Here is a 17,049-nt window from a genome sequence, read left to right as displayed (position 1 = left end):
GTTCTTAATTTATAAACAAAAAAAAATAGACGTTTTATTAAGAAAGACAGCGGATATCATTTATAATCGATATTATTATAGTACTGACTATTAAGGCAGTAATCAGCTATAATAGGCATTCGCACTTGTAAATTTATATACTCATATTAACGAATTCTCACAACATATATACGATATATATTTAGGATGTTATGTGTACTAGCAATTGATTTAATCTTTATTGACTATTAGCAATTGCATAGCTGCAAACTTAACACCATCTATTATCTTTAAATAAAATCTGCTAGTCAACCTTCCTGCCAAACAGATATTATATTACTCTCAAAATCAAAATGATTTATTCAACAATAAAGCAATTACTACCACCGGTTCGGAAAAGAAACACCCAGCTCTGAGAAGAACCGGCGAAAGAAACTTAGCGGGGTTTTTTTATTTTTGGTATTACATGTATCATGTTTTTTTTTTACAAAAAAAAGGGAAATAGCCATGCGGCGATCGGCTCAGTTCCAATATGTCATTTATCATCCATAAATTCATTAATTGTATACTAACATTTAGAACACAAGCGTTCGTTTACATTTTTTTTAAATTTAGCAAATGATGTGCGGATATCAGGTACCACACAAGTTAGATCTGAACAAAGCCCTAGAAATGGTATTCTAATTATATTCATATAAAATCGGAGTGGTTTTTTTTAATATGTTGTTTCATTTAATATGTAATCTTAATATTGAATACTTTGTTTTTCAGACTTAAATGGAAACACGACGAGTCGAGACTTAGACGCTTTTAACTACGAAGTACAAGCACTTATAAAGCTTAAATCTAACTTATCAATAATGTTCACTACACTTTGCCTTTCACAATCACTTTTAATAAAAATGTTTTAGAGAGTGTGTCTATTTCTAAGGACAAATACTACATTTGAAAATGAATTATATGTTCGCTAATACGTTGTTATATTTAATTTTTCCCTTATACACTTTATATAAAATAAATAAAACGCGTAAAACTAGTAAATTTAGTATTTACGCTTTGTTTAATTGTTTGTTTCATCCAAAATATTTGGAAATAAGTATTGCATACATGTCATGGCTGTGAAGGGCACCATTGGTCTTTTCCCACTCTTTGCGTTCGGATACTATGGTATCTGTTGCTATGTCGAGTCATAATAGACATAGTATTCTGTGGTGGGAGATATCGATGTTACCTGGAAATTATTTGATCGCATTATGTTCAGTTTATGCCATTCGTAAAATTATTGTTATTAAGCATTAATTTGGTAAGTATATTATAATTATTTGCCGTGGAGTACCGGCTTAGAATAGTACTCCCCCAATCTCATCCCGTGGGTGTCGTAAGAGGCGACTGAGGGACGGGAAAAAGGGGGGATGGGATGCAGCGTCCCCCCCCCATAAACATCTTACCCCCCTACTGCGCTCGCCAACACGCCTGCCCAGCGCGGCGAGTATGGGCAAACCCTCTCTAATGGCAGATGCGCCCAAAAAAAGGCCCCCAGACGCTCGATGAGGCTGGACCATCACCTCGCCGAATTAGAAGTAGAGTTAAGTCATATAAACTGGCATGTACTGGGGTTACCTGAAGTCCGAAAACAGGGGGAGGACACGATAACTCTAGAGTCCGGTAACTTACTCTACTTCCGCGAAGGTGATAACCTCTCCCAGGGTGGTGTCGGTTTTCTAGTCAAAAAGGATCTCATTAGCAGCATTGTGGAAATCAGTAGTGTGTCGAACCGGGTAGCGTACCTTGTCCTAACACTTTCCGACAGGTACTCCCTGAAGGTCGTACAGGTATATGCGCCAACTTGAGATACTCTGATGATGTGGTCGAAGCGATGTACGAGGACATCGCAAAGGCCCTCAACGACACCTCGAAGGCCCACTACAATGTTGTTATGGGAGACTTTAATGCTAAAGTGGGAGTACAAGATAGCGGTGAATCGAAAGTCGGACCTTACGGCTTGGGCTGCAGAAATCACAGGGGGCAAATGCTGGTAAACTTTCTCGAAGCGCAGGGGCCCTTTTTGATGAATTCTTTCTTTCAAAAGAAGCCTCAGAGGAGGTGGACCTGGCGAAGCCCCGATAACGTGAACAGGAACGAGGTAGACTTTATCATTTCGAATAAAAGGCACATATTTAGAGATGTTTCAGTGATCAACAGGCTTAATACCGGAAGTGATCTCCGCTTGATTCGAGGCACTCTAAATATCGACTTCAAAGCCGAAAGATCGAGAATGATGAGGTCTACTCTCCGACCTACCATGCTCCAAGCTGCTCAAGGCTCCAAAAGTTCCAAATGGAACTTCAAAATCAATTCACCGCGTTGGAAACCGTAAGCAGCATTGATAAGAAAACCGACACGCTGGTCAAAATACTGCAAAACACATCCCGCAAGTGTTTTCCGCCACAGAGAAGAGACAACGCACCAAAACTCTCTGCTGAGACACTCGAGCTCATGAGAAAACGACGAGAACTACCATCGTTTTTGTCAGATAAGGCCTTAAATCGAACAATAAAAACGCTGACGCGACGATATCCGACGCTCCAATACCCGTGCCATCAAGGCTGCGATTGAGCAAAATCGGGGATCGAAATTGTTCGCTCGCAAGTTTGGGAGGCCGCGTCTGACAAAACTTAAAACTGAAAATGGTGGAGTCGTTACCTCTAGGCCTGAGATTGTCGGAGAAGTAGAGAGGTTTTATGGGCAGTTGTTCTCTTCAAGATCGGATAAATCCGTGGGAATCAGTATTGATGACCAGTGCGCCCCTCTTACACGCCATTACTCCGAGGAGTTCCCGGTCGTTGACAAAGGCGAGATTAGGGCGGCTCTAGAACAGCTTAAAAACAACAAAGCTCCGGGAGTTGACGGAATCACAACAGAGTTGCTTAAGGCAGACGGGACTCCGGTCCTGAAAGAGCTAGCAAGACTCTTTAATTCCGTCATCCAACATGGCAAGACCCCGGAAACGTGGAACGGGAGTGAGGTGGTACTGTTTTTCAAGAAAGGTCATAAAACCCTCTTGAAAAACTACAGACCAATCTCCCTCCTGAGTCACGTGTATAAGCTGTTCTCAAGAGTCGTCACGAACCGTCTCGCCAGACGACTAGACGAGTTCCAGCCCCCAGAGCAAACCGGCTTTCGATCTGGCTACAGCACCGTGGACCACATCCATACTGTTCGGCAGATTGTGCAGAAGACCGAAGAGTACCGACATGACCGAAGGTCATGTTCAATAGGCATGTCGTGCCGAGACCGATATACGTCGAAACCTCTCGAAGTTGTTAGTGAATATACCTACCTAGGACAGATAATACAAGTCGGTAGGAACAACTTCGAGAAGGAAGCCGATCGAAGAATTCGCTTGGGATGGGCAGCATTTGGTAACCTTCGTCAAGTCCTCAAGTCGTCTATACCGCAATGTTTGAAGACGAAAGTCTTTAATCAATGCGTCTTACCTGCCATGACATACGGTGCCGAAACGTGGACACTAACTGTGGGACTAGTCTACAAATTCAAAGTCGCTCAGCGTGCTATGGAGCGAGCTATGCTCGGAGTATCTTTGAAGGATAAGATCAGAAATGAGATTATCCGGAAAAGAACCGGAGTCAACGACAAAGCTTGCAAAATTAGCAGGCTGAAGTGGCAGTGGGCTGGTCACGTATGTCGTAGGACCGATGGCCGTTGGAGCAGACGAGCCCTAGAGTAGAGACCGCGAATCGGCAAGCGCAGCGTAGGGCGCCCTCCAGCCAGGTGGACCGACGACCTTAAGAAGGTGGCGGGCACCAACTGGATGCGGAAGGCGGAGGACAGGGAGCTTTGGCTCACCTTGGGAGAGGCCTATATTCAGCAGTGGACAACGATTGGCTGTTGATTGATTGATTGATTATAATTATATCATATAAAAAAACAACAAATATAACAGGTACATCACGAGTAACTTTGGCATTACTTTATGCCGAAAATAACTAAAGACACGGGTTAAGCCAAGTCCCACTCCGTTGGCTGCAGCTTCTACCTTCTGCAGGAGCTGGTAGGTAATTGTGGACAGGTTTAAATTACTAAGAGATTAGTGAAATGGCTTGATTATAACTTGTGGTACTATGAGTATTATTAAGTACTTTATTTTGAAAATTTGTATGATATTATACATACATACATACATTGTAAATTAAGTGTGGTTAATAAAGCTATATTAGCTGTCGAATGTAATATCTGGTCTATTCAAATTAAAAAAGAATTGTTATGTCTTTAAGGAAAGCTCGATCAAAATATAATTTTTATTGTGGAAATTTCTAAAATAATTTCTTTCTTTTATTTATTGTGCGGTCAAACGGAATCTATAAATTTGTATTGAAGGGCTAATTGATCTTCTCCGACACTTGATTGACATAAATTTTAGCGATGTCTTCGTGTCGATTTTATGTTTGTAAATTAAAAAAGGATTTCGTTTTGATTAAAAAATATTACCTAAAAAAATTTAAGTGTATTGTATATGTTTTGAATGTCTGTGAATGTCCCCTTTCTTGGCTGCTTACGAAATTTGTTCATTATGGTACTAATTTTACTTTGTTTGATCTTCGGACCTGTTATGGTCTAGTTTATTATCCCGAAAGCATAAGTAGTAGGTACAGCAGCGCTGTTAATATCATTTTCTTGTATTTAGTGCATGTAGATAAGGATATTTCCTATACATTTTGTAGAAGTGGTTCTAATGTGTTTAATGCCGTTAATTGATGGTAAGGTAAGGCGCAGTATAAATTGGTTCATATCAGGTGCCCTTCGTCTGCACGCAATAAAAATAATGGTTGACGTCTTGCACAATTATTATTATTATTTATTTAACTTGACATACTTCCATGTTTCCATTACATTCATTCCTAATTCTTATTAATTATTCTCATCTATAAAAGCACTTTAGGACAATATCTTTGGAATATATAAAAAAAGGGATTGATAAAAATAATCATATAACAAATACAGTAGATCGTCTACTTAAGAATGGTTCTTAATATTTAATAGGTCATGTCTCGGTATAAAAGACAGCCAATAATATGAAAACCGCACAACGAAAGTAAAGGTCTTAGAAGTGGCAATTATGATAGTAGGAAATATGCGATGGTTCATAATTATATGTGTTTTATACTACTTACCCGTTATGTTGGGCTTGGACGACAATTCTATTAATCTCTCTGTGGATTACTTTGTCAATATTAAGACGAAGTATGTCTGTTTTTTGACATGTGGAAAGAGTAATTGTAAGTTTCAATATTATATTTTTATTAGTTGTAGATAACAATTACACCACGTTACATTCAAAACGGTATACACCTTTGTTTACATTGAGGTCTTACATAAATACAAGCTAATTTGTTATTATGAAAAAAATGAAAATTTGATTTTTTTGTAGTTTTTTTTCACAAAATAACGTTTCCTTATTCATTAGCATAAATATATATACTTCACTGTCGATTTTTTTTTTTCGACAAATAAAATTATATAGATTAATTTGAACTATTCAATCTTATATATTTTGACCATGCGCATTCCATTGGAAAAAATAATAACAATCATAACAATCAATATTGACGTCAATTACTTGCGAATAGTTTGGAAACAGCGGTATCCAAGAGACGCAGATAAGTTATGTTAAAAATACTGTACTAAATACAAACGTTTTATCAAACAGGGAATCACAAGTTTGTCAAGATAATGTCTTTCCATAATATTGCAGTAATAACTGGACATATTAGCACCAGACAAAAATTAGATTTAAAGCTTATCAACTTATGTTTAAAACAAACTTCAGTACCTATTGGAATATTAATAAATCCAAAATGTCCATCATTCGAAGACGTCATGTCTTATGTAAGTATAAATAGAAAATATTTAAAAATATACAATTTTCAATTGGATTTTCTTATTTTATCGCAAAATTTTAGGCTTCAGAAAATTTACTGTTCGACACAACACACAAATGGCTGATTAATGAAGAAACCAAAATTTTACGTGATGATTTATCTTTAATAATAAATGAAAAATACGATTATGAAGATTTTAATACAACAGAAAGAGCAAATGATGCGGCCGATATTGAGACTCCTATCATTAATGTACTTAACAATCTTAACTTGAGCGTTGACGCTGATATCACGGTTTCAATAAGGAAAGGTGAGGTTTAAATAACATACCTATTTATGAATAAATAGATGTATAATACGAGGCTTGAAGAAACAGCTGATAACATTGATGATACAAGTCCGCTAATTATTGTATATCCAGCAATGATATATTTAATAGTAAAAAAGTTTTTTTTTTAAATTGCTTCACGTTAAAGTAATTTTAGTCTATATGAATTTAATATATCAAACACATATTAATGTCATTTTCATTCCAATATAGACTCTTGGAGATATGATTTGTACGAGATGTTCAACTTTGGCAAATGTCGTGGAGGAAAATTTATAATTCAACATATAGGTAGTTGGGATGAAGAGAAAGGTAATAAGTTAAATAAGATAAAAAAAAATATGAAATATACAAACAACACTTTTATTTGCATAGACAATAAATTACAGCCTTAACTATTTTGGTTAGAGGCCTTCTTACTTATTAGGGAAATTGTATTGAAGCCAATTCATTGCTAGCTTGATGAATAATGACAGAATTTTATCCAACAAAGTTATGTTAGACCACCGAGAGAGCTAAATGACGCGTTCGGATTTCAAACTATAACATTTGTCATAAGCTAAAAATAAAATTAAAATAACTTTATAATTTTATTACCAAACGAAATATCAAATCGCGAACAAATAAAACGTGATAAATAGGAAGGAAAATATTACACTGATACTGTCCACTTGATTGATTAGACACTTTTTATGTAACGTGACTAATTAATAATATTTTCAAGTGATATTTCAAGATTAAACGTGTTCATCTATCATCTATCAAATCTATTGATATTATGCACACTTTACACGATAAATAAAATTATAAATCTTCTTCTCTAAGAGTTTACTGAAAATAACAGAAATAGAAGTACGTCACGGTAGCATGCGTAGGCCATCCCGTGACGCCTCAGAATACGGCTGATTTTTAGTAGGTATTCCGGTGTACTTGGCGCCAGTCAGTCCCACATAATCCAACACTTCACGTGCGGGTAACGTGTCAATGCGTTTTTCGTTGCGTTGCGTTGTTCCAGCTAAACAAGATAACATCGTAAATAATTATAATTCGTGTTCACAATTTAAAAAATTATATTTAAAAAAATAGACTTGATTTATTTTTTATTATACTTTTCTCTAAGATCGCTTTAAAATTTAAAACACAAATACATACAATATTTTAGTACGAAATTTGCTAATGTTTGTATAAAGTAGGTACCTTGACTAACAATATCCCTTTCTTGAAAAAAATATCTACATTATTGACACACTAATAAGATAACCTCGAAATACAATCATCAGCTTATAGCCAATATTAACTCATCATGAGATAGATGTTCTACAATCTGACTTGTGGTTTTTGCTTAGAAATCCAAACAATACAAACAAAACCAAACAAAAAAATACAAACTAAACCATTTCTTATTATACTTAAGTTAACAAATATTTTAGGCTTAAACCTTTCCAAGATGTTTAAATATTATCGAAGGTGGAATTTTCAACAGATGCCCCTCAAAATGATCATATCTGTGAGTAAGACAAACCAATTTAAATAAAAACGCTGTCTACTAGAGCGAGTATCATTTATAAATTAGTAGTGGTAAGTGGTCATCCATACGTAAAGGCAAACTATTTCTCAACGTGTAATAAAACACTTATACCATAGGGTTCAGACCGATTTGGACCACGGCGGCCAATTTCAAGAGAGATTAGCCAACTGCGCAGGAGATATTGTACGGGATAAGCATGGGAGTGTATACGCTTCCAACTTCTAGAACCCGGGCTGCTACTGAGAACTTTCTGAAAGAAAAACCCAATAACTTGTTATTGGCGCGAACCAGGCACAGGGACATAACATCTTAGTTCCCAAGGTTGGTGGCGCATTGGTGATGTAAGCGATGGTTAACATTTCTTACAATGCCAATGTCTAAGGGCGTTTGGTGACCACTTACCATCAGATGGCCCATATGCTCATCCGCCTTCCTATTCTATAAAAAAAAAAACAGGAATTGCACCCAGGCGCTCCGGGTCAGCGGCCTTATTGGATATAAGTTCAAGTCCAAGCCACTAGACCAACGAGGCAGTCAGTTATGCCATATTTCTTATAGAAAGGCCGTATATACATATATATACAACGTTTCTTAGCGACTGCTAACTTAAACATTGATTTATCGCTTTCTGACATTATTGATTCCACATTTAAAAGAAGAAATCAAAGCATTGTTTAACTAACCATTGCTACACAGCGTTAGACAATGTTTATAAGTAAAGCAGCTAGTACTTAATAGTTACTATAAATTATATAAACGGGCCGGTTGGTGTGGTTGGTACAGGTACAGGACAGATATTTGTGTGCATGAACATATCTGTTTGTCCTGAGTCTGGGTGTAATTATCTATATAAGTATGTATTTACAAAAGAAAAGTAGTATATGTAGTATATATGTTGTCTGGTTTCCATAGTACAAGCTCTGCTTAGTTTGGGATTAGATGACCGTCTGTGAATAATGTCCCAGGATATTTATTATTAGTATATAAATAAAACTTATCTAATCAGAGTATTCTTTGCTAGATGACTCCAGTACCAAAGGTGTTTCATCCAGAGATGTTATTAGGTAGGATCCCAGATCCTTCAGTCGCTGTCGTAAGTCAAACTGGTTCCCAGGTGCTGAACGAAATAGCAGAAATTCACAATTTCAGGTACTTTTTTGTATTTTAGACATAATTTTTTTTTTGTAAAATAATCCATATTTTGAACGCAATGACATATACCTCAAAGGCAAGGGTACCTTTAAGGTATATAACAGTAACAGTAACAGCCTGTTAATGTCCCACTGCTGGGCTAAGGCCTCCTCTCCCTTTTGAGGAGAAGGTTTGGAGCTTATTCCACCACGCTGCTCCAATGCGGGTTGGTAGAATACACATGTGGCAGAATTTCAATGAAATTAGACACATGCAGGTTTCCTCACGATGTTTTCCTTCACCGTTAAGCACGAGATGAATTATAAATACAAATTAAGCACATGAAAATTCAGTGGTGCTTGCCCGGGTTTGAACCCACGATCATCGGTTAAGATTCACGCGTTCTTACCACTAGGCCATCTCGGCTATTAAGGTATATAAAGAGATTTAATAAAATCACAACGCAATTATTATAATAGATATATAAACATTTAAGTGCAAATCGCAGAATCGGAGCAGTAGGCATACATGACTAGGAAATACTTGGGAACCCTGCATTGATACTCATTAAAAAATATTATGAAGACTTTGTGAAATATTTCAGGTACACCTACACTGTAGTCGATCGATGGATCGGTGACTATAATCGGAATCATTCATATGTAAGTTTAATGTTAAAAATCAAAAGTAGTTGCTCCAAAACGCAATACACGTACACACGTACACGTATGTACGTTTGTAGTCATATTTATATACTAAAAACCAATGTTATGTAATTTCGATTCTGTAAAATCTTAAACATAGAAGCAATTGGCTTGAAAAGATATTCATCGGCCTCGATATAAAACGACGATGCCTAAATGAGTTTGGTGGTAATATATCCCACTATATGTTTGGATGTTTGTTACTCGATCACGCAAAAACAACTAAACGGATTGCAACGAAATTTTGAAACAGATATAATTACTTATACATTGCACTCATATATAGTTTACCTAGCACCTAACACCGAAGGTCATTCACCTAGTCACTGATATAAACAGTTTTTTTTTTAACAGGCAGTAACAAACGGTCTTTACTTCAGGGAACACGACATAACACCAGTTCTGCGATTATTACCATCTCATTTTTCAAGATTTGACGTGGTTTTCCCCACTGTTACACTTATCGAGTAAGTAATCTTTTACGGTGTAAAAAAGTCAAATCTTAAATAACCAATGTGCTACCAACCTTAGGAGTAACAGCCTGTGAATGTCCCACTGCTGGATTAAGGCCTCCTCTCCCTTGCTTTTTTGAGGAGAAGGTATGAAGCTTATTCTAACACAATGCTCCAATGCGGGTTGGTGGAATACACATGTGGCAGAATTTTAGTAAAATTAGACACATGCAGGTTTCCTCACAATGTTTTCCTTCACCGTATAGCACGAGATGAATTATAATCACAAATTAAGCACATGAAAATTCAGCGGTGCTTGCCCGGGTTTGAACCTACGATCATCGTGTAAGATTTACGCGTTCTTACAACTGGGCTATCTTGGCCTTAGGAACTAAGATGCTATGTCATTTTGCCTTTAGTTACATTAACGCACTCACCGAGAACAGAACAATACTAAGTATTACTGCTTCGCTGTAGAATAGAAGATGAGTGGGTGGTGCCTACCCAGACGAGCTCGCACAAAACCCTTGTATCAATTTTATAAACATGTTTCAATTAAAACATTATATATAACGGATTAAAATGTCCAACCGAATTTTTAGAAACAATGTCAGCATAGCTGGCGTTCAGCGACAGCTATCTCCTGGCTAACAGTTAATACGCTCACTTTTAAATGTTGAAATTAAAGTTAATAATTTTAATTTAACAAATTGTCAAACATTATTTAAGAATTAAATACTATTATTTATTTTTTAATACTATTTTTAATTAAATACTTTTTATTTTTTTACTACTTAGAATTTTAGAACGTAAATCTAATAACAAAAAAAAAAAACATTTTAAAACTACAAACATAGTTGACCGGTTGAGAGTAAAAATGAAAAACCTATTTATTTTTATCTAATAGCAATTCATAAACAAATGAGTATTGCTACTTATAAATTATAAGTTTAATTTTAACGATCACTTTGTTAATTGAGAACGTAAAGTTAATTCAAAACATTTTTAAAAACAACTAATAGTGCAAATGAAACTTGTTTGCAAATGAAACCGTTTTACGAGATTTTAAATAATGCAACTTATTGTCTATTTAAGTCAATAATCAAAGTAATCAAAATAACATAACAATTATGTGTTGTTTCATATAAATCCAAATAATAATTATTAAATTGAATTTTTAATTTAAAAATTAACTTTTTTACAAATGAGGAGTAATGGTTCGTTTCAGAGTATTAAGTCATGACACCTTTTTTAGTGAAGTAGACTTGAAAATTCATTTAGCAATAATCAACACAATTAAATACTTAGGAAAGAGTCTTATGATTTTACGTCGACATATATTATCTTTGTCTTATACTACCGTCATACGGTTAATGATCAAAGAAAATAACTTCTCGTTTCATATCATTAAATTTTACTATTCAACTGAAGAGTGAGTGAGTCAGTAGAATCGCAGACAAAGGATGTGTCATCTTAGTTACGTCATAATATTGGTTGGTGAGGCATTAACGGTATAATATAATCCATGAGTACAGGCTATTTCTTACAGTATACATAAGGAGTTGATGCCATGTACCATCAACCATTATTATTATTTTCAAGTTTTACCATTTATTATTAATAAATATAATCGATTAAATATGAATTTGTTGTTTTTTTTTGCAGAACAAGATACTACTACAGAATCCCGTCTTATGGCATTGGAAAGTTCGAAAATCAATTCTTACAACCACTGTCTACTGCCACCTGGTGGTGTGTGGTAGCCATGGGAGCACTCTGTGGTATTGTCTTACTGCTATCAGCGATCGTGGAAGAACCTCCAATAACCCTTGATTATGCGTTTTTCTCAGTCCTGGCACTGATTTGCCAACAATGTATGTTTATTTAAACATTATTATTTAAAGTATCAAATATTAATTGGTATTATATAAAATCTAATTGTGAAATTGTGAAATTCAATAGAAGAGGTGATATTATAGTTTTACCGGCGTTTGCGCAAACGCAGATGCACTCTCTATTCCCTGCCGTTCAAATTCAAATTGATCGCAATATGATAACACAGAACATCGTACTAGTGTGGGATTTAAGGTGTTACGTGTAATCCGAAGCACAGGAGTATATACTCTACCTTTTGCTAAGCCCCAGGCTATATCGAGTCGAAAATTAACGTCACTTAATCGCATATAAAAATGTTTTAAATAGACTTAATATTGAAAATATTTTAATGGTAAAAGGATTATTTCTTTTCAGTTTTTGAAGAAGTTGAGGATTTAAGGCGCGTATCATCAGGTATTAAATTTGGCTTAGTTGTTACAACGCGTGAATTTTAAGCGATGATCGTGAGTTCACCCAGGAAAGCACTGAAATTTAGTCACATGAGTATTCCACCAACCCGCATTGGAGCAACGTGCTGGAAAAAGTTCCAAACCCTTCTCCTCAAAATAGGAAAAGCCTTAGCCCAGCAGTGAGACATTCACAGACTGTTATTTACTTACTTAGATTTAACATAATTTAATATGCACAGTCTACTAAATGGATCTAACACACTCGTTGGATCAAGCGAAATAAAATAAATATCACACGGAAACCATTAAAACTGACATTATAATTATTGATAAAACATATCTTATGTATGTAAAGCTCATTAAGAGATAGTTAAAACATTAATGTTACGTTACATTTATTATTTTAGGTATAGATACTCCAGTTTACCTTAAATACACCATTTTATATCAAATATAATGTTCAGACGTAGGGTAAGCTTATGTATACATAAAATAATCGTATTTATTGTATATTGTATTTATATTATATAATTATAATTTTAGTATGAATTGATAAAATAATTTACTTATTCATATATATGTATTTTATAGTTATATTGACATTTACTTATTCGTTTGTTTTTGTTTTAGATTTATGTTATTTTATTTATTATTATTACAGCACCTCATATCCTATGAGTTATTCCTTACGCCATTGGTTTCCTGGCAGAGATCGCTATGTAGCGATAATGTTCCCAAAGTTGTATGCTACTCGTATTTAGAATGGATACGAATCCATGTCGTGTTTATATTTTTTTATTTTTAATCTTTTTGGTGTACAATAAAGAATAAAAAAATGAAGTAATAATGAAGCTAATATTGTTGTTTCTCAGCCCGTAAGTTAACGACATTAGTAACTGGATTTTCATGCATTCTCATATACAACTACTACACAAGCAGCGTTGTGAGCTGGCTCCTCAATGGACCCCCACCCTCCATCAACTCTCTGTGGGAACTCATCGACAGCCCACTGCAGCCGGTTTTACAAGATACAGGATACTCATATTCATGGTTACAGGTTCGTCATTCACAATTCACAATATAAATCATTTATGGGATATTCCCATAAATGATATATTTAACAGTTTTACATTTAATGTTTAATTGAAATATAACCATATATATTTATCGCCTCCAACCAATCTATAAGGTTTCTATTCCTACTACATTTCTCCTTTCTCGAATATTTTCTTGTCTTCAACGAATAATCTAGATATTTTTTCATAGTGCGGATATTGAGCTTTTGATAAAGATTTTAATTTTAGATGCCGGATTATTATTATAACAAAAAGAACGCAAAAGCCGAAGATGAAATGAAGAAAAAAATATTAAGTGTGAAGAAGAAAATAAATAATATTTTGATATCAGTGAACGATGGTATTGATTTAGTTAGGCAAGGAGGTAATTACAAAACATATATTTTTTAATTTACAATTAACCAACTAAATATTAATCATTCGCTGCATCGCCTCTTCCTCTCCAATAATATTGGGAATTAATTCATGTACCTTGTTCTTGTGATTTCACTGGCTCGCTCACCCTTCAAACCGGAATACAACGATACTAAGTTTATTAGACGAATAAATGGTGGTTCCTAGACGAGTTTCTTCAAAGTCCTACCCTGTGAAAATTGTATGAGATTTTTTATATTTTTAAGGTTACGTGTACCATACTGATGTGAACAGCGCAAATAGCAGGATATCTCAAACATTTACACAAACGGAACTGTGTGATTTGGATTCATTGAATTCAATGGAGAAAAACGTATTGTACCCATGTGTACAGAAGCATAGTCCGTATAGAGAATTTTTTATTTGGAGGTAAGCTTCTATGATATTTAATATCACTTAAAAAATATTTCGCTTTTCTTCCTACTACCTTGTTAGTGGCTAGCTAATAAGAATGCAGTTTCTGAGGACCTAGATTTATTACGTAGGCTTTGCCAAGTCAGGTTGTCACATTTTTTTGGGTTTATTGGTTAACACTTTTTATGTTACTCAATAGGTAAGTAAACTAAGTTAGACCTGCGACTCTCCGGTCGTGTTAGATTACCGCCAATTGGATTATAAGATTGTGGTTAAAACAGCGCAGCTGATATGTATATCCTAACTCTTATGGATTGATTAGTGCACATTTTAGTGCACAGCCCATAAAAGCAAAAGTAGATTCTTCTTTATCTACATCATCTTAAGTAATTTTCATATAATCTAAATTAATTATGACTGGAAAATATCGTAAGCTACCTTATGATTTTCCAAAGAATACTTTCATTAGTGTAGAGTAACTTAACAACATCTTTATCATGGCATATGATATGATTCATCTCGTAATTCCTACTCACTTTTGTTGAGAAACCGAAGCAACACAAAACAACGCATCACGTGAATAAGTTTATTTAGTCAATTTATATTTTAATAGTCCATTTATGTCTTCAAATTTTTATTTGTTGTAGTCTATCTCGTCTCATGGAAAGGGGTATAATACGATGTATACAACAACGGACATGGTCTCATGGCGTGAAATGTGAAGGCAGTTCCCCGAGAGCTTTAGCTTTAGGAGGTGCTGCTCCAGCATTCATACTCCTAGCAGCTGGATATATTTTAGGGACGGTCATCATGTTATTTGAAAGGTAAACAACTGGTAAAAATATAGTAGTGCCATTTTCTTGGTTGTAGGGCTTTGTGCAAAACCACCTTTTTTTTCTCGCTGGTAATTTATGTGTTTCCCCCACATGAGGTGGGGGGGGTATGTGGGACTCGCCGGCGCTGAAAGCGCCGGAATGCCCGCTAAAAAACCAGTGGTACCCACTCCGTCTTGTCGGGGGACGTCACGGGATCGCTTGCGCATACTACCGTGCCGGTGCAAAACCACCTGGGTATTATCCATTTATCACATTCTACCGCTAAATACACTTAAAAATACTGAGTATTGTTGTTTTCTGGTTTGAAAGGTGGGTGAGCCAGTAACTACAGGCACACAGAACATTTTTTACATCTTAGTTCAAAAGGTTTGTAGCGCAATGTAATTTTAAGGAATGGTAATTTTTTTTTGCAACAACGTCTATGAGCGATAGTGATTATTTACTATCGAGTGTTCTTAATTTATAAACAAAAAAAAATAGACGTTTTATTAAGAAAGACAGCGGATATCATTTATAATCGATATTATTATAGTACTGACTATTAAGGCAGTAATCAGCTATAATAGGCATTCGCACTTGTAAATTTATATACTCATATTAACGAATTCTCACAACATATATACGATATATATTTAGGATGTTATGTGTACTAGCAATTGATTTAATCTTTATTGACTATTAGCAATTGCATAGCTGCAAACTTAACACCATCTATTATCTTTAAATAAAATCTGCTAGTCAACCTTCCTGCCAAACAGATATTATATTACTCTCAAAATCAAAATGATTTATTCAACAATGAAGCAATTACTACCACCGGTTCGGAAAAGAAACACCCAGCTCTGAGAAGAACCGGCGAAGGAAACTTAGCGGGGTTTTTTTATTTTTGGTATTACATGTATCATGTTTTTTTTTTACAAAAAAAAGGGAAATAGCCATGCGGCGATCGGCTCAGTTTCAATATGTCATTTATCATCCATAATTTCATTAATTGTATACTAACATTTAGAACACAAGCGTTCGTTTACATTTTTTTTTAATTTAGCAAATGATGTGCGGATATCAGGTACCACACAAGTTAGATCTGAACAAAGCCCTAGAAATGGTATTCTAATTATATTCATATAAAATCGGAGTGGTTTTTTTTAATATGTTGTTTCATTTAATATGTAACCTTAATATTGAATACTTTGTTTTTCAGACTTAAATGGAAACACGACGAGTCGAGACTTAAACGCTTTTAACTACGAAGTACAAGCACTTATAAAGCTTAAATCTAACTTATCAATAATGTTCACTACACTTTGCCTTTCACAATCACTTTTAATAAAAATGTTTTAGAGAGTGTGTCTATTTCTAAGGACAAATACTACATTTGAAAATGAATTATATGTTCGCTAATACGTTGTTATATTTAATTTTTCCCTTATACACTTTATATAAAATAAATAAAACGCGTAAAACTAGTAAATTTAGTATTTATGCTTTGTTTAATTGTTTGTTTCATCCAAAATATTTGGAAATAAGTATTGCATACATGTCATGGCTGTGAAGGGCACCATTGGTCTTTTCCCACTCTTTGCGTTCGGATACTATGGTATCTGTTGCTATGTCGAGTCATAATAGACATAGTATTCTGTGGTGGGAGATATCGATGTTACCTGGAAATTATTTGATCGCATTATTTTCAGTTTATGCCATTCGTAAAATTATTGTTATTAAGCATTAATTTGGTAAGTATATTATAATTATTTGCCGTGGAGTACCGGCTTAGAATAGTACTCCCCCAATCTCATCCCGTGGGTGTCGTAAGAGGCGACTGAGGGACGGGAAAAAGGGGGGATGGGATGCAGCGTCCCCCCCCATAAACATCTTACCCCCCTACTGCGCTTGCCAACACGCCTGCCCAGCGCGGCGAGTATGGGCAAACCCTCTCTAATGGCAGATGCGCCCAAAAAAAGGCCCCCAGACGCTCGATGAGGCTGGACCATCACCTCGCCGAATTAGAAGTAGAGTTAAGTCATATAAACTGGCATGTACTGGGGTTATCTGAAGTCCGAAG

The 17,049-nt window shown here is 35.2% G+C and overlaps 1 protein-coding gene across 1 annotated transcript; it reads left to right on the top strand.

The window, feature by feature from the left end:
• Nucleotides 1–5,199: 5,199 nt before the first annotated feature.
• On the top strand, nucleotides 5,200–16,302 carry LOC126770941 (ionotropic receptor 75a-like). Its single transcript, XM_050490560.1, has 15 exons — nucleotides 5,200–5,276; nucleotides 5,708–5,886; nucleotides 5,961–6,189; nucleotides 6,421–6,519; nucleotides 7,638–7,714; nucleotides 8,757–8,884; nucleotides 9,471–9,532; nucleotides 9,929–10,037; nucleotides 11,688–11,896; nucleotides 12,273–12,311; nucleotides 13,180–13,364; nucleotides 13,612–13,747; nucleotides 14,004–14,166; nucleotides 14,799–14,975; nucleotides 16,189–16,302. The coding sequence occupies exons 2-15, from the start codon at nucleotides 5,731–5,733 to the stop codon at nucleotides 16,229–16,231; spliced, it is 1,812 nt and encodes a 603-aa protein (XP_050346517.1). The 5' UTR covers nucleotides 5,200–5,276; nucleotides 5,708–5,730; the 3' UTR covers nucleotides 16,232–16,302.
• Nucleotides 16,303–17,049: the final 747 nt, after the last annotated feature.

Source organism: Nymphalis io, chromosome 9, assembly GCF_905147045.1.
Source record: "Nymphalis io chromosome 9, ilAglIoxx1.1, whole genome shotgun sequence".
NCBI lineage: Eukaryota > Metazoa > Arthropoda > Insecta > Lepidoptera > Nymphalidae > Nymphalis > Nymphalis io.
This window is presented reverse-complemented; position numbering and strand designations above follow the sequence as displayed.

What these genes read in the sequence shown, in the direction of transcription:
- LOC126770941 (XM_050490560.1), top strand. Translation starts at nt 5,731, where the DNA reads ATGTCTTTCCATAATATTGCAGTAATAACTGGACATATTAGCACCAGA. An exon ending in CACGGTTTCAATAAGGAAAG is followed by an intron (nt 6,190 to 6,420) that starts GTGAGGTTTAAA and finishes ATTCCAATATAG; the next exon opens with ACTCTTGGAGATATGATTTG. An exon ending in TCGGAATCATTCATATGTAA is followed by an intron (nt 9,533 to 9,928) that starts GTTTAATGTTAA and finishes TTTAACAGGCAG; the next exon opens with TAACAAACGGTCTTTACTTC.